The sequence below is a fragment of the Amborella trichopoda genome, chromosome 10 (genome assembly GCF_054954075.1).
Source record: "Amborella trichopoda isolate Santa Cruz 75 chromosome 10, AtrichopodaSantaCruz75HAP2 v2.0, whole genome shotgun sequence".
Lineage (NCBI taxonomy): Eukaryota > Viridiplantae > Streptophyta > Magnoliopsida > Amborellales > Amborellaceae > Amborella > Amborella trichopoda.
In genome coordinates this window covers 989,910-1,015,893 of record NC_142345.1, presented here as the reverse complement: position 1 = coordinate 1,015,893, position 25,984 = coordinate 989,910, and the positions used below count along the sequence as shown (strand labels likewise).

The 25,984-nt window shown below is 36.8% G+C and overlaps 2 protein-coding genes across 5 annotated transcripts; one reads left to right on the top strand and one right to left on the bottom strand.

Annotated features, from left to right (window-relative positions):
• The first annotated feature begins 1,555 nt into the window (after positions 1–1,555).
• LOC18428018 (chromatin modification-like protein) lies at positions 1,556–17,849 on the top strand. Its single transcript, XM_006837058.4, has 5 exons — positions 1,556–1,702; positions 2,090–2,162; positions 16,578–16,629; positions 16,753–16,822; positions 17,596–17,849. Exons 1-5 carry the CDS (start codon positions 1,619–1,621, stop codon positions 17,677–17,679), a joined length of 363 nt encoding a protein of 120 aa, XP_006837121.2. The 5' UTR covers positions 1,556–1,618; the 3' UTR covers positions 17,680–17,849.
• A 1,204-nt stretch (positions 17,850–19,053) lies between these two features.
• GRF12 (general regulatory factor 12) lies at positions 19,054–25,640 on the bottom strand. Of its 4 annotated transcripts, none has more exons than XM_006837059.4 (7): positions 25,463–25,640; positions 21,224–21,530; positions 20,948–21,035; positions 20,737–20,846; positions 20,055–20,203; positions 19,914–19,957; positions 19,054–19,471 (listed from the first exon to the last, which is right to left on the bottom strand). In XM_006837059.4, exons 1-7 carry the CDS (start codon positions 25,533–25,535, stop codon positions 19,466–19,468), a joined length of 777 nt encoding a protein of 258 aa, XP_006837122.1. In that variant the 5' UTR covers positions 25,536–25,640; the 3' UTR covers positions 19,054–19,465. The 4 variants fall into 4 exon arrangements, with proteins under 4 accessions (XP_006837122.1, XP_088706439.1, XP_011621104.1 ...); XM_088850313.1 differs by having other exon boundaries at positions 19,914–19,951; XM_011622802.3 differs by having other exon boundaries at positions 20,061–20,203.
• Positions 25,641–25,984: the final 344 nt, after the last annotated feature.

Sequence of the window (25,984 nt, the reverse complement as noted above, 5' to 3'; positions counted from 1 at the left end):
GGATACTAGAAAACCCTCTAATTTATCATATCGATATCGAGATGTATGAATATGAACATAAAAAAAGATTTTAAGTCCGCGAAATAGTGTATCTTGCAACACATTATCGTGACCATCAATTTTCAATATCTTGCAACACACTACTTGGTTTGAACTATTTTTAGAGTTTAAAATATTATAATTAAAGATGAAAATATATTATCAAGCCATCTTAAGAATTTTTGATATTACAATTATATTTACGATAAAATTTTGAGGTGCGCCTCTATTGGATTGTTTAAGGTTGCAACCTTAGAAAAAAGGTCTTGTCGGGAAAAAAAAAATGGTTGCCACTTTTTTTTAGAAAATTGTCTCATGTGGGCTGGACGGCATAACTACATATGTGGTCAAAAAAGTGTAAAGCTTCAATCTCAAAGATGGATGCAAGTAGGTGTTTCATCTAAAAACAATGGAAACTAACGGTCCAAATATTTTCTTATTGGAATTATTATTTTTATTTTTTTAAATTTATTTATTTTTTCATATGTTTGATCTCCATATTATATTACATATCCTTAAAAATTAAGTAAAAAAAATCGATCTAAAATATACATTTATTAATAGGACCGAATTTCTACATATGAGGGCTTGGCTGTATAGAAATCGGATGTTTTATTTTTTTATTTTTTATTGTTACCGGGGTTGGAACGGCGGGGCGCCAAGAAAAGAAATGTAGTTTTTCCTAATACGCCAAAAGATATTCTACTCCCCTTGGAGCATATTATCTATTTAATCTATTGGGTAAAACCTCATCTATGATTAATTTTTGGACCTCAAATTTTAGTGATATAAACATAAAAAAGTTTCTTTGAGGTTGACACCTTAAAATGTACAAATAAAGTGTACCTCTAAAATATTTTGAAAAAAGTTGTTTTAATCATGGGAAAGCATCTAATTGATCATCTTGGCATCAAGATATAAGACATGGAGGAAAAACAGATATTTCAAGTCCTAAAAATAAAACATCTTACAACACATTTTCTGGAACGTTTATTTTAAAGATTTTTGTGAGTTTATAGATCCATTTTATTTGACCTATTTTTGAAGTTTAAATTTTTATAACTAGATAGAAAAATAGATTTTTGTGTTATCCTAAGAATTTTCGTTACTTAAATTACATCTCATTATAAAGTTTAGATGTGCACCTTAATTTGATTGTTCAACATTGCAACTTTGTACCTTATATAGATAAAATACTATAAAAATTAAAAAGATATATAATGATACTATTTATTTTTGATACAACGAAGTTACAACCATTATTATCATTGAGTGTGAAATCGGGTGATTGAGGATGTATCATTTATTGGACACAATATCTGAAATAAAATTTAATATATTGGATTGCATATTGAATGGCTAAAAATAATAATTGTGATCCCTTTGTACTAAATATAAATGGTGCCTTGGTATATAATCCCATAAAAAATTCATACTAAATAATTCCTCAAGGAGGGAGTAAGCAAACTATGATCCCTCGGGAGCATAGTATATGTGATCAGGCAATAATGGTGGATTTCATTCTCATTGGCAAAGGGCAAATTCCAGTTTTAACGGATTTCAAGATCAGGGAAAGAAAATGGGAAAAATGGGAGAGGAGCAAGACGTGTCAGTGCACTCTCCATGTCAGGCCCCACCCTCATCTGCATCTTCTCTCCCCAAGGTAACATCTCTCTCTCTCTTTCTACCTAATGCTTGTTTCTCTCAGCTGTCTTAACAAATCTCTCTCTCTCTCTTTCTACCCAATGCTTGTTTCTCTCAGCTGTCATTAACAAACCCAATCGTTGTTTCTCTCACCTCTGCAACAACCCCACTTCCTGTATCTCTCACCTCATTCTATCGAACCCAATTCTTGTTTCTGCACCTCTCTAAAAACCCAGTTCCTGTTTCTTTCACCTCTCTAAAACGAACCCAGTTCCTGTTTATTTCACGCCTCTCTGACACACCCACTCCCTGTTTCTCTCATCTCTATGTGTGTAATCGTTTCCCCATCTAGTTTGCCTTCATTTATGCGAGGGTTTGTCTTTACCTCTCCCTGTTCCTTATTCAGGAGCTCCCACAGGTTGAATTGGAGCTGAGATTGCTTGAAGCGCTGGAAATATACCCACCAATCAAATTGCAGGGTGGGTACCCTTTTTCTCTCTCTAATTTCACATTTTGGTTGTTCTTGTTCTTCCAATTTACTGAATCATTACTTGCAATCTCATGAATGCTTGCTATATCTCTCTTTCTCTCACTCTCTCTCTGGCTTCTAAAATTACAATTTGCTATTTTCTTTTTTTCAAGGTCTATGTTTTGTCTCAGTATTTAACTACTTGGCCGAGTTTATCGGACTCGGCCCCTCGTAGAGTTACTCGGACTGGGGCCCTGGCGAGCCGAGTACGACTCGAGTATATTAAAAGAAAATAAGAAATTACAAAAATGGTGGGCTCAATGTATAAGTCTATAAGATGTGTTTTACATTGATATGTGAGTTTCTATTGTCAAATTCTGTAATTTTGTATTTTTTTTGGATTTTTTTGAAATGCCTCCAACCGTAAGTCAGTTTTCTCTACGTCCTTGTATTATATATTTCTCCAGCTTATTTGGGCTCCTTGTGTTAGTTTTTATTTTTCGTTTCACTTTTAAATCTTTTATATAATTTTTTAGCATTTTTTATATAAAAAAGTTAGGGCCTTTTGGACTTGTCCAAGATACACAGCTCAGGCCATGGCTAAGTCCATGGCCCGAGTCGAGTCTAGAGACATTGGTTTCACTTATAGAAAGATGATTCTCAATTGGCACCCCATCCTCAGGATCGATGGTAATAGATCATGAGTTTCATGCCAAAATAGTTTATATGTAACTATAGCATGCAATGATACGATTTTAGAGTGAAAACAAAAAGGGAGGCTTGACAACCAAGTAGATATGTGAGTGAATGTTGGAGTAGTGATCGCAAGAGCCCAAAGTTTTCACAAACTTCTCATACTCTTAGGGAGTGAAGCATATCAAGAGAGCTCTGTGTTTTTTACACTGTGGAACTTCTCTTTGAGCTCATTTATGAAAGGAAAGGATGGGGAGTCTAATGTTCAGATTCTCAATGGGCTTTTCAGAAACGACCATTCCAAAAAAAATGGGCTTATGTTAATCCTTTTACTTGTATAACCCTTGAAACCATTAATTTAGAACGTAATCAAATTTGAATTATATTACTATTGGAAAACACTAATGTTTAGGTAGATAAGCATACTCCCCTAGTATGGTTGGTTCGTCCCATGAGAATATATGTGCCAACATGAGGCACCATGGCGACATGTGCCAACATCTCGCACATAGCTATATGGGCTGAATTATCATCCAAGACTTATCTCAATCTCATCATGGCCATTATCATCCAAGACTTATCTCAATTATTTAGGGTCGGCTACATAACTCCTATTCTTCCATTCTTCTTTATCAAGAGCCATATCCTTAATAAGACCAAAAGTCACCATTTATTGTCTCGCTACTTCTATCCATGTCCTTTGAGGCCTTTCTCTTGCCCTTTTAGAGCCTTCCATTTGAACCAAATCGCACCTCCTAATCGGTGTTGTATTAGGTCTACGCTGCATATGGCCAGCCCATCTAAGTATGCTTTCCCTCACCTTATCAGCTATTGAAGCCACACTTAAGTTCCCTCGTGTGTATTTATTCTAAATATCTTGTCTTGCTACTCATCCATCTCAACTTCCTCATCTCAGCTATGCTCATCCTATGAATATGTTGTTTATTGACCGCCTAACATTCCATCCCATAAAGCATGGCTGGTCTTACAGCCATCTTATAGAATTTCCCCTTGAATCTCAATGGTATGCAGCACCACATATAACTTCAGATGCACATCTCCACTTCACCCACCCGGTTCTAATTCTTTGTGCGACATCTTCTTCAGTCTCTTCATTCTCTTGATTATCAGCCCTAGATATCGAAAACAATCGCTTTTAGGTATTTATTGACCATCAATCTTAAATACTTTCTTATTTATAATCTTATTATTACGAAACTTGCTTTCCACATATTCTGTCTTAGTTCAACTAATTTTAAAACCTTTAGATTCTAGAGCACCCCTCCAACATGAACCGCTTCTAGTCTCATCGATAAAATCATGTCATCTGCGAGCAACATACACCATGGTACCTTATCTTGTAGGTGCTTGGTTGTAGGTGATTGGTTAACTTGTCCATAACTAAAGTAAAGAGATATGGGCTCAGCACTGATCCCTGATGTGGGCCCATTGTCACTGAGAACTCACTTGTCTCTCCATTATTTTTTTGTACACTAGTTATCCCTCCCTCGTGCATATCTCTCACTATGTCAATATAGCCTCTGGTGACTCCTTTTTTTTCTAACATCTATAAAACTAAATATCTAGGTACCTTATCGTATGTTTTCTCTAAATCAATAAAGACCATGTGGAGGTCTTTTTCCTTCACTCTAAACTTCTTAATCTGTTGCCCAATTAGGAAAATGACTTCGATAATTGACCTCACTAGTATAAAACCAAACTGATTTTCTGGTACACTCATTTCATGCCTTAGTCGTTGCTCAACCACTCTTTTCTGCAGCTTCATAGTGTGGTTCATAAATTTAATCCCTTGATATTTCTTCATACAATTGTGTATGTCTCATTTGTTCTTGTAAATAGGTATTGCAATACTTTTTCTCTATTCGTCTGGTATTCTTTTTGTTCTCAACACCTTGTTGAACAGTTTGGGAAGACAACACATGCCAATATCCCCCATGCTCTTCCAAACCTCTATCGAGATACCATTTGGTCCTAAAGCCTTTTCTATCTTCATCTAAATCAGTTTCTTTCACTTTAAATATCCTAATCTTGCGAATATAACTATGACCTCTGCCCTCATTTATGTCAAAGGTTCATCCTATCGTTGTGTTCTCCTAGTGTTTGTTATTTAACAATTTTCGAAAATAAATTCTCTACCTTTCGTTTACCTCGTCATCTTTCACCAGGATTTTCCGATCCTCACTCTTAATGCTTCTAATATTATCTAGATCCTTTCTCTTCCTCTGTCTCATTTTTGCTAATTTGAAGACTTTTTTTAACTTTCTATTGCCCCAGTTTATTGTCTAGATTATCATATGCTTTAAGTTTAGCCTTACTTACTATTTTCTTAGTGTTTTTCTTAACATTTTTATATTCTTCTCAGTTTTAATCATTTCTATCGCATTGCCAAGCATTGTAACGTGATTATTTTTTGCTAATAGCCTTCCGAACCTCCTCACTCTACCATCAGGTTTTTTTGTCAAAATTTATTCTCTCTAGTTTTTCCTAAAACTTCTTTTGTCACTTTCTTAATAAAGTCGACCATCGTATTTTACATAATATTAACTTCATGCTCAAAATTCCATTTTTGTTATTTTACCAATTTATCCTAAATAAGTCTATGTTCTATTTTTCTAAATTCCACCACCTAGTTCTTGGACACCTATTAGTCTCACTTTTTCTCTTTCATATCTTTAGGTAGACATTCATAACCACGAGCTTTTGTTACGCGGTCAGTCTCCCGCTTGGGATAACCTTGTAGTCTTTACATGACAGTCGATGTACCTTCTTGACTAGAAAGAAGTTTATCTGGTGTTTATGTGATCTATTTTTATAAATTATTAAATGCTCATCTCGCTTTTTGATACAAGTGTTTGCTATTGCTATGTCATAGGCCATAGCAAATCTAGGATAGCCTCATCCATCATTTATTTCCCCAAAACTATATCCCCTGTGTACCCATTCATATCCTCTACTATCTTTTCTTATATGACTATTTAAGTCCCCTCTTAAAAAGGTCCTCCCTCCATTTGGTATTTCTTAGACCAATCCATCAATGTCCTTCCATAATTATCTCTTAATTCTATCCACTAGTCCTACTTGTGGCACATAAGCACTAATTATATTAATTATCTCCTCCCCTAACACGAGATGAGTTTGATTAATAGGAGCCTATCACCTACTCTCTTGACACTAACTACTTTATTTTTAAATTGTTATCTACTGTTATGTCTATGCCATTTCTATTATTATCTTTTCCTATTTTCTAAAGTTTATGTGCATCATTTTTTTTAGCTTTTTCCCCTTTTCACTTAGTTTCTTGCAGACAAGCTTTGTTAACTCTTCTATGTCTCATTGTATCCACTTAGTCCATGTTGTTATCTTTTAGCATACCTATATTTTGTGTGTCTAGACGGATCCTACTCTCTTGGACTAGCTTCTTGACCTATGCTCATCAAGATGACGCAGGAACCCTTTCTTATTTATCATCGTATTCGGGCATTGTTGCGGAGTGTTGTTTCTAGGTAACGCCCTAGCTAACACTTGTTCATTTCTCACTGCACCCGGGTACCGGTACGATGCGTTTCTTCCAAGGATTGCCCTACCCTTGCTTATTTCTCACTTCACACAAGTGGTGCATCGCTTAAGAGAATGCCCTAACATGAGAATGCTATAATTTGTCAAAAAAGGTTTGCTATCACTTTAAAATATAACCTTCTTAAGGACATATTGTCATGAGGTTTTTGTCACACTATTGCAAATATGCCTCTCCTGACAAATGTCCATAATTTCCATCATGATGATTTTAATGCTATTGCAGATTTTTTGACTCATGGCTATCATCTCGCTTAGTCATTTTTAAGTTCTATTAAGCCAACATGCCTAGAAAATGATTCGATATGATACCTTTTGTCAAGGGATCTCCAATCATATCAGACAAGGGCAAATAGCTCACAATCACCTCGTTCTTCTCAATTATATCATGGCTATAGTGGTACTACTCCTTAATATGTTCTCCCTTGAAATTATTTGCTTAACTTTGTACTTATTTGATTGCACATTTGAATTGACTTGTCTATTATTTGTACTTTCAAGTCATCTATGACGTGCTTATCCAAACCACATAAGTACAAGCAATGCACTCTGCTTCTTTCATGTACTGAGTGCCACACCTTTATTTCTTAGTAGCCCAAAAAACAACTGCACCTCCAAATTGGAAAACATGCCCTGTGGTAAACTTGCTATCGTTCTTATTCCTAGCAAAAACAACATTTGAGTATCTTAAAACCTCAAGCTTCTTTGTTTGAAAACACAATTTAAGATGCTTGGTTTTCTTAATATAGCTTAAAAATTATTTTAACCGTTTTCCAATAGACTATTCTAGGATTACTTTGATATCTACCAACCAGGCCTATAACATATCTCAGATCTGTCCTTGTACATTGGACAACTTACACTAAGCTACCTACAACTTGCGCATAGGGAAAACTAGGCGTTTCTTGTCTATATGCTGGACAATCCTTCTTTGAGAACTTTATTCCCAATAGGAGAGGATAATGGACCTCTCAAGAACGATGTCAAATTGTTCAACATATCTTTATTGACTTAAACAACACATTATAGACTTTCTAAGCTATCTTTATTCATAGAACATGTGTATCGTCCATGTTTTTCATATCAAATTGAAATATGACTCGGTCTTCTCAGTCATTTCCAAGTCATTTCCTACAAATAATGTATCATCTATGTACAATGAGAGAGTATTGTAAATTCATGCCCAGTTTTCAAGACATATACACCATAATCTAGTCTATTACTTCATAATCCATTTGTCGGGTAGCATTGTGAAAACTCAAATACCATTGTCTTAAGGATTGTTTTTAGGCCATAGAAGGACTTTTTCAACTTATATACCTTATTTTCTTGGCCTTTACAAATGAAGCCTTTAGGATGTTTCATGTAAATGGTTTCTTTTAATTCATCATCATCAGCATTGTCAGCGCTTTTTGTCAACTAATTACAGTTGGTTACACGAATCCTGGTCCTCATTAAAAAATGCAGTCTTCACATCCATTCGTAGAGTTCTAGGTCATACTGTTATTGTAAAGTAGATTTGTTGCATATATATTAAAAAATTTATTTCATATATATTTGAGTTGATATTATGAATGTTCCTCCTAAAACACAACGCCCCTAAACTTCATAAACCCACGGAGCTCGCCTGAGAACATAAGTAAATTTCTGTAGCTGACACACTAAAAAAAGATTGACATGTATCCAGACTAGGGTTCTGTGTAGATCTGCTTTCATAAATTCACATTTGCAATACCTCTTACTTAGACTAGTCTATCTCCTTTTCCTATGTGGAGCCTTTGGCTACTAGATGAGCCCTACCCTACTTGCTTATAGAGCCATATAATGAGTTATTAACCTTATAAAGCTGCTTATGCCTAATTGTGTCACATTAGCTGATTAGCTCAAAGTGGGGCTGGACCTTATGTTTGACAGTCTCTTGCCTTAGCTCTTGCCTGATATGACCTTATGTTTGTCCTTGTTCATTGAACAAAAGAAACAGAGCCTACAAATCCAATATGATAGCTAAGGAATAATCAAAGCCATGGTGAAAAGAAAAACCGGATTAAACTGTAAACTTTGAATTGGAGAAAATCATACCATGGGGTATATCAATACTAGCAGACAATTTTTGAAGTCCCAAATGCCCAGGAATGGGTAGCTGGAGAAATCAAATCAGAGATGAAAAGTGCATATGATTCCATGCCATAATTAAATTATGCGGTGTCATCATTAAGTGATCCAGTTATGTACCTATTCACTAGTCATAAGCCATGTGCCTCATAGAGCTAATGAAGTGGTAGTTGCTGTGGCCGTGGAGGAAATAAAACGCTCTGCCACTCAGTCTCCTATTTTATTTCTTAGTTGTATTGCGATGTTGTATTTAACATCCCTAGTTACTATGGTTTTCTTTAATAAAATAATTATCAAATTAATTATCACTTCTCTCAAAAAAAGTAGTACATACAAGAGAGCACCCAAATCTATTACCTTTATCGACTGATTAGTTGTAGTGAGATCCCTTTTGTTACAAAAGTTAAACTACACAACGGGAAGAAGAACAATGAGGGAGAAGAGGTTCTAGAGAGAGAAAGAGAGAAGGAAATAAAGGCTAGAAAGAGAGAGGGAATCGCGCTAAAAAGAAGAGAAGATAAGGAATTACGCTGGGTTCTAATCTCACCCACATACTCCTCTCATCTAAAATATGTATTATATATTTCTACTTTTATACATTGATGTCCTTTTATTTAGGGAGAAGATATGTAAATCCTTTGGGACTTTAATACAACAGAAAATAGTATAAACTTGACCATTCACAACACTCCCCTTCAAGCTGTAATTGAGATATCCTTCATGCACAACTTGCTTAGGATCACTTGTAGTCGAGGTTTCTCAATGGCCTTGGTTAGAATGTCTGCTAGTTGGTCATTGGCCTTCATATATAGAAGATGAATTTCTTTGGTAGCAACTCTTTCTCGAATGAAATGTCTGTCTATCTCATATGTTTGATTCTATCATACTGGACTGGATTTTGAGCTATACTAATGGTTGCCTTGTTATCACAATATAAGAACATTGGCCCCTTCACATGACAACCAAGCTTTTCTAATAAGATTTTTAACCACAATTAACACTCACCATGAGCCATGAATCGATACTCTACTTCTGCACTTGAACAAGCGTCAATAGACTATTTTTTACTCAAAGTCACAAGGTTACCCCCAACCAGGGTAGAGGAGCTTGATGTAGCTCTTCGGTCCACAATCGAACTAGCCTAATCCGTACCTGTACAAGCTTCAACTCGAGAGTCCATGATTCTCGAACAACAGTCCTCTACCTGGTGGTGATTTTAAATATCTGAGAACTCTGAGAGTAGCATCAAGATGAGTAGTTTGTTGAGCTTGCATGAACTAAATAGATACACTCATGAAATATGCAATGTCTAGACTTGCAAGTGAAAGGCATATCAACCTGTGCACTAATCTTTGAAGCATGCCCACATCTTAAAGAGTTTCACTCCTCTGGTCATCTAGTTTGTAGTTTTGTTGCACAGGAGCATAAGTTGGTTGGACCCAAGCTTTCATGTTTTCTCAAGAAGGTGCAACACCTTCTTCCATTGAGAGATAAAGATTCCCCGACATGGCCACTTCTATCCAAAGAGTGTATTTCAATGGACCAAGATTTTTAATTTCAAACTCACTTACCATAAAGCTCTGAGTTGCTAAATTTCCTTAGAACTTGTTACAACAATTCATCGGCATATACAAGCAGTGCAATGATATTGACTTTGATATGTTTTACAAATAAGGTATGGTCTCAATAACTGCGTGTATACCTAATTATTTCAACAACATCACTAAACCTCTCAAACCAAGCTCAGGGAGACTGCTTTTGTCCACAAATGACCTTTCTCAATCTACAAACTTTTCTCTCATATCCAGGAGCCCTAAATTTAGTGGGAGGTACCATGTATTATTCTTCCAATAGTTGCCCATGAAGGAATGCACTATTGACATCAGTTGATGCAACAACCACTTCAAGTTACCTGCCAGAGACTAAGGACACAATTGGAGTTCATCATAGTCACAGGAGTAAATGTCTCCCGATAGTCTATTTCATAAGTCTGAGTGAACCACCTGGCAACTAGTTGTGCCTTGTATTTGTCAACTGTACTATCAGCCTCGTGCTTTGTAGTGTAAAAAATTTGCAACCAACTTGTTCTCTTTATGAGGATCTATCAGATCCCAAGTACTATACTCGATTAATTCTCTCATCTAGTCGCACATAGCCTCTTTCCACTTGGGATGAGCTAAAACTTTAGAAACACTAGATGTAATAAAAACAAAACACAAAGAAGACATGAAAGCACGCACGACAGGAAGGAGACAAGGCCTCATAAGAAACAAAGTTGCTAATTGGGTGTACAGTACAACTTCGTTTACTTTTTCGTGCAAGAATGGGCATATCAGAATTATCACACTAAGATCTGGTACATTACCTATATCAGAGGTATGTACTTGTCTTAAGTCCTGTTAGCTATGTTGATCTCTAGCTTTTTTTTTATCTGCCAAGTATAGACTTTCTAACCCTTTTATTTACCATAATGAGTTTGCTCCTCATTGTCCTCCTGAGTTCCAAAATAAGGAAAAATGTGAATAGGGAGAGGAACAAGAGACCTATCTTCCACACTTGCTCCCTTTGAAGTGAGGTGTGAAAAACAGAGTCACATTCATAGAGACGCATTTCTTCCTTGACACAGGATCATAACATTTGTAACCCTTTTGAGAAGTTGGAAACCAAGAAAATACATTTTACATATTTAAGATCCAACTTTGTATGGTATCGACGAAGAACATAACCATAGCAAACACAAAAACATAACCGTAGCAAACATAACCAAAGACTTTAGGGGGAACATTAAACAATGGACAATCAGAATGCAGAAGTTTACAGGGAGATTTGTAATTTAAATCATGAGATGATAGTCAATTAATAATATAGGATGTGGTGGGCACATCTTCTGACCAGAATTTCATGGGTACATTCATACTCAAGAAGAGCATGACCAACCGCTAAGAGGTGTTTGTTTTTCTCTCAGCCACACCATTTTGTTGTGGTGAGTAAGAACCAGAGTTTTGATGTTCGATACCATGTTCTTCCAAATAGGACAACAACTCTCTATTACTATACTCACCACCTTGATCAGATTTCAGTATCGTACTTTAGTATCAAAGTGAGTGCGTATCATCTTATGAAAGACCTTGAAGATACAGGAACTTCATTGTTTATCTTCATAAGATAGATCAAGGTACACTGAGAGTAATCTTTCACAAAAGAAGCAAAATACCGATAGCTAAAAATAGATGTAACAGGGGACGAACCCTACACATCATAATAGAGAATAGCAAAAGAAATAGTACTTCTATTACTATTGAGTAAAAAAGCATTTCTATAATGTTTTGACAGTTCACAGACCTCACATTGAAACTCTGACACGCTACTCGAAATAAATAACTCAGGAAACATAACTTTTAATGACTGAAAACATAAATAACCAAGTCGAAGATGCCACTACTAAATCTGTTCCTTATTAAAACTGGTGCTGGATTGAAGGGCTTGAGGTGTAGTTGTTGCCAAGTCTAGATTGTAAAGACCTCAGGTTCATGTCACTGAAATCATCATCCTCATACCCAGGTCCTAAAAAACACAGTGGGAATGAAAGAAGGTTACACATAATTTATGCTCTTGGTAAGGGAACTGACAAACATCAAGTTTATATAAAAGCTGACAACACGGAGAACTGATGATAATGACATTTGAGGGGAAATATATATTATTGCTTTTCCAGAGATAGAAGAAAAAGATCCATCATAGATCCTAACTTTGTCTCTACATGAACAAAGGGAATAAGAAGAAAACAAGGAAGACATGGCAGTTAATGTGGTCTGAGGCTTCTGAAATAATAATCTAGGGATCCAAATGGCCTAAGAGAGACATGATGAGCAGAAGCATGAGTACCTGAGTGTGTAAAAAATGAAGTAGAAGTAGTGGATGGGCCATCTAACTAGGGGATCAACCTGGGAAGGCTGCAATCTCTTCTTTAGGAACTAATATCAACTCCTTTGGAGTAGGAATTAGAGGTCGAATTGCGTTGGGTAATGGCTGATCAGTACCAACATCAACTCTCCCAGTCGATGAAGCATTATGACTATTAAACTGACGTAGACGGTTGAATTTAGCTGGCCATCCAACTAGATCGCAGCGCATTTCTTTGTTATGGTCATTTCTCCTTTAGTGAGCACATTCCACCTAACTTTTATCTCTTGATTAGGGCTCCCCTTTTCAAAATTTCCAAGGTCTAGTTTCCTTATTGTTTTGGGAGGTAATGAGGCTGAAGAAAGGGTACATCGATCAACTACTTAAGGAAGCAGCATGACATTTTTCTGCTCTCCTCACTTTGAACAAAGAAATACATTGAGTGATGGAAGAGCATCCTACTGAGTATTTGAACCCTAGCTAACTCAAACTCAGGGTTCAATCCCTCCAGGAACTAAAAAATACAGTTTTGCTTTACAAACTGTTTGTATTTTCTCCCATTTTCCTTATAAGCTAGCTGAAGTAACTGGTAATGGTTCAACTCCTCCCACATGCCATGAAGTAAAGAGAAATATGTAGCAAGAGATCTCTTCCCCCTATGAAAGATGGGAAATTTCCTGTCTCAGTTGGTACAACTCGAGCTATATTTTTGCTTTGGGAGTAGGTTTTATATAATTGAGTCCCAAATCTCTCTTGTAGTTTGAAGGAATAAGAAGCCCCTACTAATCAATAGTTGCATTATGTAATAACCAAGGCATTACAGTCAGATTTTTTGTTTCCCGCTTCTCATATGAGGGATCTGTTTCTTCAGGTTCAATAATCTTACCAATGATGCACTCCAATTTTCGCCTTCCACAAATAGACATTTTTGCAGACTGTGACCACACTCTAAATAATTTGTTCCATCAAGTTTGACAGTCGTAATCTGTAGGCCAGGGTTATCTCCATGCTACCCATATGGGAGGTCACAACTGGCCTACTAGTGATGGTAGAGGAGTCACCAATATTCATGCGGCCGTAACATAGGTCGACAAAGAACAAACCAAGAAACTCGTCGATTAACACAATCAGCAACTGAAAACCTGCTGAGCAACACAATTAGCAGCTCGTGTTGACTTCCCATAGGGATCCAGACCATCCATAAAAGAGGCTAGATAATGATTCAGTCTCACAACTCAAAAACAAGTTAAAGTATGTATGTTACAGAAGGTGGATAAACATCCTGAAAAGTTTTCTTGAAATAATAGGGATGGCTCTCGAGCATAAATAATTTGAGGATGACAAACATAAAGCTTTTGGGAATGATTGAGATGATTGACCACATTTATTCAGGATGCATTGGTTGATTGGTAAGTGTAGACAAGGGACTCAATGTGATAATTTCCACTTTTGTCGGCTCAGGTTAAAACTAGGTTTTCGGCCTTATGGGGTTTAGGGTTTAGGATTTAGGTTGCAAGTTTGTTGGTTTATCATCTTTTATTAGAGGATTCTTTCTACTGTTTTTCTTTTGTTGATATATTTTCTCCATGGAATCTATATGTCCTTTGTAATGAAATCCTTTTTACTTATTCGATACAAAAGAGAAAAAAAACAAAAGCATAGGAACACTTTTTGCTTCCAAGGTTCATGTGTTATGGATTTGTCTGCTTTGGTTATCTCCTCAGCTACAACTTCATCTGAGACTATTGCTGCATCATAAGGAGACTTTAGTATTTCCCTTAAGGCAACCCAGGCCATGGTGAGAAGTAGTAGGCAATCCCTCTCTCTCTCTCTCTCTGTTTTTTTTTTTTTCTGTTTTTTCTGTTCTTTTGTTTGGTTGAAGATTGCCATATGCATGAAGTGAAATTCCCTTTGGTCAAATTAAAACTATTTTGTTAATTAGTGGGATTCTAATGGTTTCCAAAGAAGCATGACTGCACATACAGAAGTTCATCAATGTGTTATCTTTGGTGATGGGCTGCTCATTACTTATATTTAGAAAGATAATAGGCTGCTCATTACCTATATTTACTTCTCTAAACGTTTGAATTGGAGTTGCGTTCAGAATGGTTAACTTTGACTTATGTGTGTCTTCTCGAATCAAATGTAGGCATATGTGGTTTCGATTTTATCTTTTGAAATAGATCTGATCGTTGACATGATTTTGAGCCTTATATTTTTTTTGAGGCATGATAAAATAAGCAAGCGATAACGGGAACTTGCAGTTTATTCCTTTTCATTTCTTTGGCGCTGTTATTTTTTGCTGGTTTATTCAAAGAAAAAGAAATTCATTTAGTTGAAGATCTTGTAGTAAGTTGGTAACACTTGGTAAACATTGAATTTATTTCTCGGATGCTCTAAATCCGTAGCTATGCTTACTTGACTAAGAATAAGCATTAGATTTGAAGCTTGGTATTGGTGTGATGGAACGGAGAGTCGCACATTGTGATATCGTACACCTATATATATATATATATATATATAGGAAGATACTACAAAACGCCTACAGGCGAAAATGAATAGTGATTTCGTCTACCCTCATCACCATCCAAACTTCATCGAATAGTCACAGTTGTTCGGTAGTGTTTCAATTTTCATTTTTTTTTACTAATAGGAATGATTTGAAATTTGGAACGTGTGTACATCCTAATGAGGCGCACCTAATAAAAATATGAAAAAATAATTCGTAAAATATAATTGACCAAAATACCCCCAAAAAATTACGGGGGTATTTTGATCAATTTATATTTTGCAAATTATTATTTTTATATTGTTATTAGGTGCGTCTCACTAAGATGTACATACGATCCAAATTTCAAGTAATTTGGATTTTTACAAAAAAAATTAAAACTGAAACACTACCGGACAACTGTGACTGTGCGATGAAGTTTGGATGGTGCTGAGGGTAGATGAAATCACTGTTTATTTTCGCCTATAGGCGTTGGGAAGACTTTTCCTATATATATATATATCTTCATAGCTTCGTGTCTTGTAGACACTATTCCAATGCGGCATTCAGCGAACTTGTTGGCCTTCTGTTGCACTCGCTGCACAGAAATGTAGTTAGAGGTAGTGATCTAAACATGCATTAGTAATATATGCTAATCTCCTCTCTATCGGCAATAGATGCCTTGCCCATAATGTCATATTAAGAATTGCCTTTGATCATCAAAAGATTTCAAGGGCGGTAAGTACATCCTAAATAGGAATCACACATTCTAATTCACCCTGTGAAGGCTTCCTTAACTATGTTAGGTCATCAGGCCCATGCAAAATGTTGTACCAATGGATATGTTAGCCTTATCCCTCGATACTCCAATGACCTGGGGAAAGTCATACCGATTGAACTACCTTCAAAGTCCCTTTTCACTTGAAGACCCATCTGAACCCGCCTAATTTCTCATATGTGATGCTTCATTGCTGGCCAAGCTCCCTTCATTCCTGACAGGATCCTCAAACTCTTACCCCTTTGAATTGCTTGAAGCTCAACCTGACTTACAGTCCCCCTGCCCTATACCTTTTAAAGTTCTGTTGTTCCTTTTGCCCATTTTCTCCTTTCTCCTTCTACACAAAATTGTGTTCCTTTCCACGGTCCTTGACGATGATATGTGTTAATTTGTCATGGCTATTGTTCTGCATGAAAGATGGCTCGGGAATAGTGGGAAATGCGAATCAACTTTCGAAAGCTAAATACTGTTTTAAGAATTTTGGTAATTACCATTCAAACATTTATATCTATGGGTCTTCTATTCCTTTTCTGTTCCAATCTCTTAACTTTAGAGGGAATCACATGCTTACAAGTGAGACTTCTGCTGGGACTGTCTATCAGGAATAAAAGAAAGTCAGTCTCAGACCATGTAAATGTCAGTAATTTAAATTGATTTTTGAAGCTTTAGCCTTGTAAGTTGAAACTAACGAGGACATTGAAGGTTGTCAATGTGGCCTTGTTGGTTTGTTAAATTTTTAATAACTATCACGGTTCCATTGGATTTGATGACTTTTGATGCGGTTTTTTAAAGCATTGTTCCTTCCTCGGTTTCACTATGACACTTGATTATTCTTTTGAATAATTTTTGTTTCATAGGTGTTCACCGACACTTCGTTCTATATGGGTTGATGGAGTTTATGAGGAAGAGGTTTGTTCCAATAACCTGTTACGGACACACAAAAACATGCACACACAACAGATAGATAAGGGGGGAAAGGAGGGAGGGACTTTTCTTCTTTCCAATTAATGTACATTTTGTTTGATTTAACAGCTTGGATCGTCAATTCTCCCCAGATGAGGTCCTGCAATTGTTGGATCGTTTCTTCAATTTAGAAATGCTGGTAGTGTCTTAATTGGATATACCATATTCTCATGTTAATGTTCTTTTCATTATTCAAAAGCTTTCTTTCGTTATTGCTTACCTAAGTATGGGTTGCATAATTAAAACTAATTGAAAAGTCCATACTGTGTTGCCCGCAAATTTTATTTTTGTCATTCTTCAACATGAGCCATTAGCAGGAACTAGAATACTTGACTGCTTTTAGTGCAAGTTATCAAAAATGGTGTCACAAATATTCGGTTGTTGAAAATCGACTACAAAATAAGGAAAATATTTTATAGGGCTACAGCTTTATAAAGCCGCACAATTGCACCAGAAAATGTATTTGTCAGTTGCAAAGCCTGATTTGATCATTTGGGCTTTGACAATCATGAATATAAAAAGTAAAAAACTGATGATAAGCCCTAAGAATCATCTATCTTGTAACATGTTTTTGGGTCATCTATTTCAAGCGTTCATAGATCCATGACATGTGCCATTCTCGAGATTCAAACTCTACAATCCAGGTGGAAATAGATTTGCAAGCCATCAAAAGTATTTCCAACACCACAACCGCACTTTCCGGTGGGGTTTCGGGAAGCGGCTTTATCAAATATCATAAAGCCACAGCCCTAGTAAAATTGCAAGCCACAAGTTGTGTTCCTACTGATGTGCTCAGAGTAGAGAGTCGAGATCTTCAAGCTTATGCTTATAGTTTAGCATATCTCCTTAAATGTACATGTTTATTGGGCATGTGAAGTTTGTATCGCAGTCATTTACTTTTATCGAATGCAGAAACCAGATGATGAGGAGATGGAAGTTTTGAACCAGGAGGAAGATTTTGCCTTGCCAAGGAGCTTTCTTGTCAAGGAAGAATAGGCATCACTACAAAACTCTCCAACAGGAATGTTGTATTTGTTTATAACATTTAATCTCAAAATGTTCGACGATTTGTTGGATAATTTGATAGGAATTTGAAGGTCTGCCTACACAGATGGTTGGACGATTTGTTGGATAATTTGATAGGAGTTTGAAGGTCTGCCTACACAGATGGAGGAGTGTATATGTTAGAGAGTTTTGTTTTTAGTTTTTCAATTTTGTTTAATTCATGTTGATAGTATTTGCATGGTTGATGGAGAGCAACAAGTATGAAGAAAATGGGAACGAACCATAACTTAATTTCTCTATACCCATAAAACATTCCTATGGGCGGGTGGGGTCGGGTCAGCTGGATCTGATTATTGAATCAGACTCAAAAATTAAAATATCCATATATTTTAAACGTATTTTATAATTAGGACCCAAAAATATAATGTGGGATTTGGGTCCAATAGGACCAAGACCCAATTTGACCCGCCAAGTCCAATTTTTTGACACACCCAGACCCCAGTTGAGTCTACCCTTCAGGTTACGGGTCCATTGCAACCCCTAAATATTCATGATTTCTACTAGTGGGAGCCAATGGATTAATCAAAACCACTGCCGACTGATCCACTCTTTACTCAATGCACACAACACGTTACACACGATAGGTGTGTTAAAAAACAAGTGTTTTTGAATCCCAGCAATTCTTGATGATGGGATATCGGCCAACGGTCCTAGCCGGGCACCTTTTAAAAACCCCTTTTCTTTTAAAAGCACTTATCTAATATTTTTTTCAGCCTCCTCAGATCTCCGCCCCCTAAGACCATTTTTTTTTACCTTTCATTTACTTTATTGCATTTTAAAATATTTTTGTAAATCACAATTTTGAAATGTCGATCTAGACAGATCCATGGAATGAACAATCCCCTGATCCGGGTTTTGAAATGCTGTACAAAGCACATCATGTAACCTCCCCGATCAGGACTGAGCCTATCGATCGCCTCGAAAACATTTCCCAATGAACCTTGTGACAACATGCCTAACAAAAACCTGGATGTGGGTGCAAATCTGAAAGATTCGGTTTGGAAGTTGTTCAGAGTGTTGAGAGCATGATGAATCCATGTCAGCCCATTTGACAACATTCATATAGAATCTTACTCAACAGCAAGTAGTGTCTCCACCTGTTTTTTGAACAATTTCACAAAGATGGAGCCTTCCCCAAACAATACCAGGCCCAAGTTGCTAGAGGTGGCAGCAGGTAACGGGTCTGGCTGGAACCAAACATGAATATTATTCAGTCAAGGTTTTGGACCTGGACTTAACTTGATGTGAAAGAGAATGCATCATGCAAACAGATGCTAAGATAATTCAAAAGCTGAACAACAGGAATGAGAACAAAATACTGTAGTGATTAAATCAATAGAAGTAGTTACTAGTGTTAAGGCGACCGAAACACACCACGAAAAAACATGATACCTCCCCCCCAAACCCCCCCCCCCACTACTCAAAACCAAAAGAGTAGATCGGCCTCCAGAACAAAACTACACATAACAGAGAGAGAGAGAGAGAGAGAGAGAGAGAGTATATTAAACAAAAACAGACCTTCACTCGACAGGTCTACACATACGGTGTTCCTCAAGTCAAACCCTTAAGCCATTCATAAAAACCAGCTACTGAATTACCTCGAGACTATGTAAATGCCATAGGGGAGAGAGAGAGCGAGAGAGAGAGAGAGAGAGAGAGACAGAGAGTTTGCTTTGCACACAGCATAACCACTATCCATTTGCTGCCTGAACCACCATCAATGCTGTACAGGCACAAACAGAACGAACAAATGAGGATTATAGTGTGAAAATTTAGAGCAAGAAAACATTAATTGAAAAACCAAATTCACCAAAGATTCGAGCGCAGTTGACACGCAAGGAAACAGAAACTGGAGATGGAGTTAAGAGAAAGTGAAAGCAACACCATAAAAAGAAGAAATTCTAAATAAAACTGAGATCAAATGCATGTAAGAGTTTGGGAGTAGAGAGAGAAAACACAAGCATGTAATCGTAATGCAAAAAGATTAGGGGTTCAGAGTTAAATGCAAGATGAGAAAAAAAGGAGAACTGGAAACCGAGCAAGTAAGATTCACCATGCAGTGGGAGGAAGTAAATCAAGTAAATGGTGATTAAATAACTCTAAATCATAAGAGAAAGTAAATATCAATGGATTAAGAGCGAGAAGAGTTGATGACGATTGAATACCTCAGCTTCAGCTTTGGCCTCTTCAGCCTTGATTCCATCTTCGCCTGCCGACATGAAAACATTATTAAGCAATTTTATAAAGCAGGGAAGAAAAGAAATAGTTGAAAGCGAGACTTTGAATATAATTAACCAATAACTAACCTTCACCTTCAGGAAGGTCAGAAGTCCAGAGAGTGAGGTTATCCCTGAGCAACTGCATGATCAAAGTGCTGTCCTTGTATGATTCTTCACTAAGAGTGTCTAGCTCTGCAATGGCCTCGTCGAATGCTTGCTTGGCCAAATGACAGGCCCTGAAAAAACAAACATCATGTGTTCTTCAAGAGAGAGATAGAGAGAGAGAGAGGAGGGTGGGGGGAATGATTGCCAAAATGTACTCTGATATTCATCATATAGAAATTTAACCAGATATGTGTAAGCGGCATGTACAAGATACACACACAAAGAAACAGACAATTGTCACATCGTACTCTCTAACAAACATAACACTGTTTTGAAATCTAACCATATATGTCTCGTGCACACAGCTCAAGTTCGAGCTGCTCTTTTTTTTCTTTTTTTTTGTCAGGAGGGTGGTGGTGGTTTTTTTTTTTTTTCTGGGGTGGGGGGGGGGGGGGTAAGAGCATTTCTCCCCTTGCTGTAGATAGAGAGAGCATTGTTCCACTTCCTGACAGAGAGAGCGAGAGAGACAAGGCACAATAGTGCTCCTCTTGCTCTTTGGGGGGGCAGGTGTGTGTGTGTGGGAAGAGTGTGTCCTTTTTTTGGGGGGGGATTGATCGTATCAGGAAAATCTAAGATGCAAGCATGAAGTATGACGAAATTTTACCTCTCAGGAGAATTCATAATTTCGTAGTAGAAAACAGAAAAGTTGAGTGCCAGGCCAAGCCGAATAGGATGGGTCGATGCAAGGTCAGTGTTTGCAGTGTTGGAAGCAGCCTAAAATATGAAAGAATAATACCCACAAATGTGACCAAATAAGAAGCAGGTCAGATAAAAAAGGGACCATTTCGACACAATTTTTGTATTCCAGAGTTAACCTGATAGGCCCTCAATGACTGATCCGCTGCTTCTTTCCTATCGTGGTCTGTCTTAAACTCTGCTAGATAACGGTAATAATCACCCTTCCTGCATTCAATAAGACATCAGAAACGGAGAAAGAATGGAAGTGAGACAAATGTTTCTTTGGTCCTGTTGAGGTCATACCCTCCAGTTCATTCACAATTTAGATCCCAGACTATTGAAATCGAAACAAATATAGCATACGACCCTCCAAAGTCGAGCAAAGAAGACAACAGAGAGAAAAAAGAACTCACATTTTGTAATAGAAAACAGTTGATTCTCCAGACGCGGAAGAGGGGATCAAGTGTTCATCAATAATGGTGAGGATATCATAACAGATCTTGGATAGTTCTTCCTCAACCTTTTGGCGATAAGACTTGATCCTTTTGACATTCTGCTCATTACCCTTGGTCTCCTCTTTCTGCTCTATAGAAGACATGATGCGCCACGAGGCTCGACGAGCACCAATAACATTCTTGTAACCCACTGACAGAAGGTTCCTCTCCTCGACTGTCAACTCCAAATCTAATTTCGCAACTTTCTTCATTGATTCCACCATTTCTACAACGATGAACACATTATCAAAACAAGTAAAGCCATCAATAACCTCTCTATGGGCCAAAAAGCAAAAGGGCCTTTGATATTGCTATCATACAATTTGCAAGAGCGTGTGTGTGTGTGGGAGAGAGAGAGAGAGAGAGAGAGAGAGACAGAGGAAGGATTGGAAGTAGAAGCCCCAAAAAAATCAAACAAAAAAGGGAAAATGATAACCAAAGCAAATTCTTCTCATCTAATGGTGAAAAAAATGTAGTCATAAACAATCCATAAACCGACGAATTTATACAGCATGGAGTGAAAAATAAAGGTGAAATATAAGCCCGATGCATGAAAATAACAAAACTTAGTGTTTGGTAATTAAACTCTCTAATTAGATACCAATAGCTATTTATTTTCATTTTTAAATTTAATTCTTTAAGAGTTTAATTAATAAGTTATATTTTTTCTTTCCCACTTACATTTCCTCAGCAGATGTAACGGACAGTTTACATGCTCATCAATGCTGGTGGCCAGGGTTTAGGGCTCTAAAAGCCTAAAATTAAGCAAATACTTGGCCATTTGGTTACCAAAGCAATTAACAAAACGACATCCTGTGGCCACATATACTAGGGTTCCTTCTACTTCTTTTTTCTTTTTTTTGTCAATCAGCCAAATATAAGTAGGCCCAAAAGGATATGATTAAAAGTAGTAAGAAAAGATATGGGGACTTATGGTCTCATTGAGGTTAGTAGAGTAGAATAGCGGATCAAGATTCGTGTAGCTGACCCCAATTAATTGGAGAAAGGCTTTGACGATGATGAATCAGCAAATTATAACGCAGGCTAGGAACAATAGCAGCGTTTTGAAGAAGTAGGTACAGTCGTTACTTAGATAAGTCAGCTACTATAATATGACTCTAATAACGCAAACAGCAGTTAGAAGATAATCCGGCTAATCTCTTATTGAATCTGTCTTCCTGTCTTTTCTTTAAATAAACAACCCACCTAAACAAACAGCAACAAAAATATAGTGCAAAGAAACCTGCAATCAAAATCTCAACATGTATACATCACAAAAGTAAAACAGAACGACAGCAGAAAAAGGTCCTGCCATCCTTTCACATGTAAACATAATAAATATTACAAATAACTAAGTCACCAAGTATTAAAACTAAATACGTCACCAACAAATAAATTTTGGTCTTCCTTCAAGTGAAGAAAATATCACAGCAACAATCATCTAAATATTGTTATTTCTCTTAGTCTTCCAAGAATACGGAATCACATCTATCAATTTCATAGTATTAGTACAGAAGATTCAATTTTTCTTGATGCTCTTGATGACTAGATATAGTTCATATTCAGAATGCAGAACTATGCCATAGATACCACAAGAGCATCCACAGTCCTTCAACAACAATAAACTTCCACCATCCTACAAAGAAGATACCCCTGTTGTATACAATATACCATACAGCACTGTATGTACAAAGGGTCCTCGTGCTATTGGATGAGAAAGTCCATGACATGCAATATTTACCCCAGAATATCTTTTTTCCAAAGGAAATAAAATTTACATCATTAGAATGCATTTATTTTTTTGGATTTTTTTGAAAAATAAATACAATCACTCTTCAAATTAAACAAAGGAATCAGTACAATGTGAAAACAAATTATGCAAGCTTATGAATGCAATAATAATAACGATGACATCATTAAGCCAGGAAGGGAAGACCAGTCTATAGTGACCACACCATCCATGTCACAACAAGGGCTGCTAGGACTTGGATGATGATCCCTAGTTAGACAATTAGATCCCAAAAGCTTGCAAAACACCAAACACACAGTACTCATGCAGCTAATACAGATCATGTCTAACATACATGAAGAAAATCCATTAATCACTCCAATCCATAACTACATTCTCTGGAGATTTTATCAGCAAATGGAGCATTCAATTTTCAAGAAACAAGCATTTATTCCTAAATTAACAAAGACAAGAATAGTTCACCCAAAGGGAAAAGGGCTGACGTCGTGGTGATAGTACCCCCCCATACCTCAGTTGCATGTTTTGGCTTCCATTCCCACTGAAACCTTAAAAACCACTAACCATTTCAAAAACGGGTAGGGGCATGTATTCCCCACTGAATTACCAAAAAAAAAAACAGAATAGTTCACCCAAATAAAAAGAACTGCAAGGACATACAATTCGTTATAGTTTAAAAAAGATTGCACAACATACCAAATCTGATCATGCACATTAGCCATATGTTCACAATAGTGTACATAAGTTCACTTAAAAACTGCGATTCAAATACAATGAAATGAGATCATAACGTAAAAGTATCCCCCTCTGCCTCAAAAAGAGAAATACCGACCTAATACCCTGAAGCAGAACAGTCGTTAAGTGCATTCCCTAAGAAATGAGAATTAACGATCTCCCAAAGGATGGAACACGAGCTAAGACAACATAGTTACTCCAATAAAAAAGAACCAACTGAAACCTTAGATCCTAAAGCATGTAATTGAAACCTATATAACATATTCAAGACCTTGGCTGAGTAACTCGGCCTCTGCCTACAGCAGAGGGGAGTTCCAGGGGACAACTCTGCCCTTGTTAAAAATTATTTAAAAAGTTACTAATTTGGTCTAAAAAGTTATATATTATTTAGAAAAAAATTATATGATTTATATGGTTTTTATTGTGATTTGCGAATTTTTATTATTGCATACTCCAAATTTTAATTTTTTCAATTCTTTCATTTTTCTAAAATATTTCAAGGTATAAATCAAAATTTTCGACAATCCATCTTTTATGTACTTGTTTGGACTCTTATAGACTTCAAATGATTTCTGTTACCTTTTTTTTGAAAATTTTAATCATTTCTATTACTTAGTTTATCTTTTGCTATTTTTAAATATTTTTAACAAAAAATTTGCCTTTTTTTGAACTTATAGGTTTTTTGACCTGAACAGAACTCAGGTCGAGTCCACTTGACTCTGCCCAGGGCTAAGTCCGAGGCCCGAGTTTCAAAACTTGATTTCCAATTAGTTATTCAGCTGTTAACTTGCTGCGAATACAAATATTACAGGAAGAAGAACTCCAAATGATAAAACCCTGAAATAACAAATGACAAGAAAATTGGCTGCAATAAATGAACCTATGGAACATTACACCACAAGAAAACTGCCATTTTATTTCTTTACCAGTTGTAAAGCAGTGATTTATCCGAAAACGTCAGATAACAAAGGAAAAGGGACTTCAAAAAGTAAAATATGGAAGATCTAGGTCAATCGCACTAGAAAACACTGTACATAAAATGGAAATAGGTTACAAGGAACCTTTCATTCTAAACCTTCAAATAAAAGTTTTTTCAAAAATTTGTTTTACCTGTACTCCATTGCAAATGAATACTTGCAGGCAATAGAAATAAGGAAGATCTGTGAATGATCAGCTCAGAAAGTCCAAACCGAGAGTACCAAGGGAAACAAAAATGGACCTCAACAGTATCATCATCTTGAAACTCGAAAATACAATCCGTTCTCCACAAGTTCAAGCATTTCTCTCAGACGAATAAGGCTTCTGAAAAATGCATTTCCGGCCTTAAACATCCACAGATACCAGTAGATCAAGGGCATATCATCTCATAAACAACTAACGTTTGAGCACAAATGGGGACCTGTAACCATAGATCCTCAAACCCTAAACCGAATGCATTTCTGTACAAGTTTGATCCTCAAACCCAAGACCTAATGCATTTTTCTACAAGTTTGATCCTCAAACCCTACACCTAATGCATTTTCCTAGAAGTTTTAGCACTTGTTTGTATGCAAAAGCAGCAGATCATGGTTAAAACAATTCTTGCCATAACTCAGAAGATCTAGGCCGAAAACCAAGTAAAACAAAAAAACTCTAAATAAATAAAAAAAATGGTAACAAATGCATATGAGACATACCATCATATCGCTCGGCCTGCTCGGCGAGCTTGGCCATGTAAACATGGCTTTCTCTCTCCTTCTCTGTCGTCATGGCTAGAGAGAGATTCTAACGAATAAAGTTAGAGAGAGAGAGAGAGAAAAAAAGAATTTTAGAGAGAGAAATATCGAAAACGTTAGAGAAACCCCTCAACTCCTGAAGCGGGAGAGCATAATATAGGGTTCCGACGCTTAAATATCAAGCACGTCGATGGATGGACAGGGGAATCTGACCGTTGATATCCGAGGTGGAGGCCTAACTGCAGTGATTGTCGTCGAGAGTTGCGAGGTCACTAACTGATCAAATCGTGGCCGTTCATATCCCATGGCAACGATGGCCAGTTGATTTCGGCAGCGCGGAAGAAGTCCACAACTGAATTTGATAGCAGCGGTCGGACTCGGGGAGACGTGAAATGGTGTGAAAATGTGGAATCGATGGGTAGCGGCCATTGGACGGTCAGGATCAGCCTTGGGAGATCTTACGGTAGTTATTGGATTTATCAC